Source organism: Crocodylus porosus, unplaced genomic scaffold (assembly GCF_001723895.1).
Source record: "Crocodylus porosus isolate Cpor-Errol unplaced genomic scaffold, CroPor_comp1, whole genome shotgun sequence".
Classification (NCBI taxonomy): Eukaryota; Metazoa; Chordata; order Crocodylia; family Crocodylidae; genus Crocodylus; species Crocodylus porosus.
In genome coordinates this window covers 73899088-73899938 of record NW_017728909.1, presented here as the reverse complement: position 1 = coordinate 73899938, position 851 = coordinate 73899088, and the positions used below count along the sequence as shown (strand labels likewise).

The window sequence follows — 851 nt, the reverse complement described above, 5'->3', positions numbered from 1 at the left end:
GACCCCCCGCCCGCCGGTCCTTACCGTCCCAGCTCGGACTCGAGCTCGAAGTAGTGGGCCAGGGTGTCCTTGTTGGAGCCGTCGATCCAGTACTCGGCGGCGGCGCCCGCGCCCCTGCCCGCGGCCGAGGCGCTGGAGGACGAGGCGGCGGAGGAGGAGGAGGAAGAGGAGGAGGAGGGCGAGGGCATGGTGACTTTCAGCATGTCGGGGCTGCTGCTTCGCCGCCGCCGCCTCCCCGGCGGCTGCAAGAGCAGAGCGAGAAGGCAGCTAGAGCTGCCCGCCCCCCTCCGCCGTCCTCCCTCCTTCCCTCCCTCAGCGCCTGCCTGCCACCGCGGCCCGGCTCCGCCGCGGCACCTGCCTCCCGCCCGCCCGCCCCGGGCCCTAATGCGCGCGGCGCTCGGCAGCGCCCACCGCCTCCTCCTCTTCCTCCCGGGCGTCCTAAAACCCTCCTCGCCTGCCCGAGCGGAGCCAACCGCCAGCACGTCCCCCCCCGCGGGGATCAGCCTGCGCCGGCCCCCCCGGCCATGCCAGCTCGCCGCCTGCACCCCTCTTCGGCTCCGCCACGAACAGCGCAGCAAATTCCGCCGCTGTCACGAGCTCCGGAGGGGTGACACCGCTCACCCCTGGAGCACGAGGGCTGCCAGGGACCTCCGGAGGTCACCTCGGCCCAGCCCCTGCGCTGAAGGACCCGCCCCCGCTAGATCACCCCAGCCAAGGCGTTGTCTAGTGTCTACCCCCACTTAAAAACCTTCAAGGAGGGGGCTCCCACCCCTTCTCTGGGTTCCCTCTTCCAGTACTTTACTACCCTCCTCCTGGGAAACTTTCTCCAAACATCCAACCTAAACTTCCCT

General features: G+C 70.5%; 1 protein-coding gene across 1 annotated transcript in view; it reads right to left on the bottom strand.

Annotated features, from left to right (window-relative positions):
* Window positions 1–348, bottom strand: part of CAMK4 (calcium/calmodulin dependent protein kinase IV) — a 329227-nt gene extending 328879 nt beyond the window's left edge. The window contains exon 1 of the mRNA XM_019532473.1: window positions 25–348. Coding sequence (XP_019388018.1) covers window positions 25–203 — 179 coding nt within the window. The 5' untranslated portion in view covers window positions 204–348. The remainder of the gene's footprint in view (window positions 1–24) is intronic.
* Window positions 349–851: the final 503 nt, after the last annotated feature.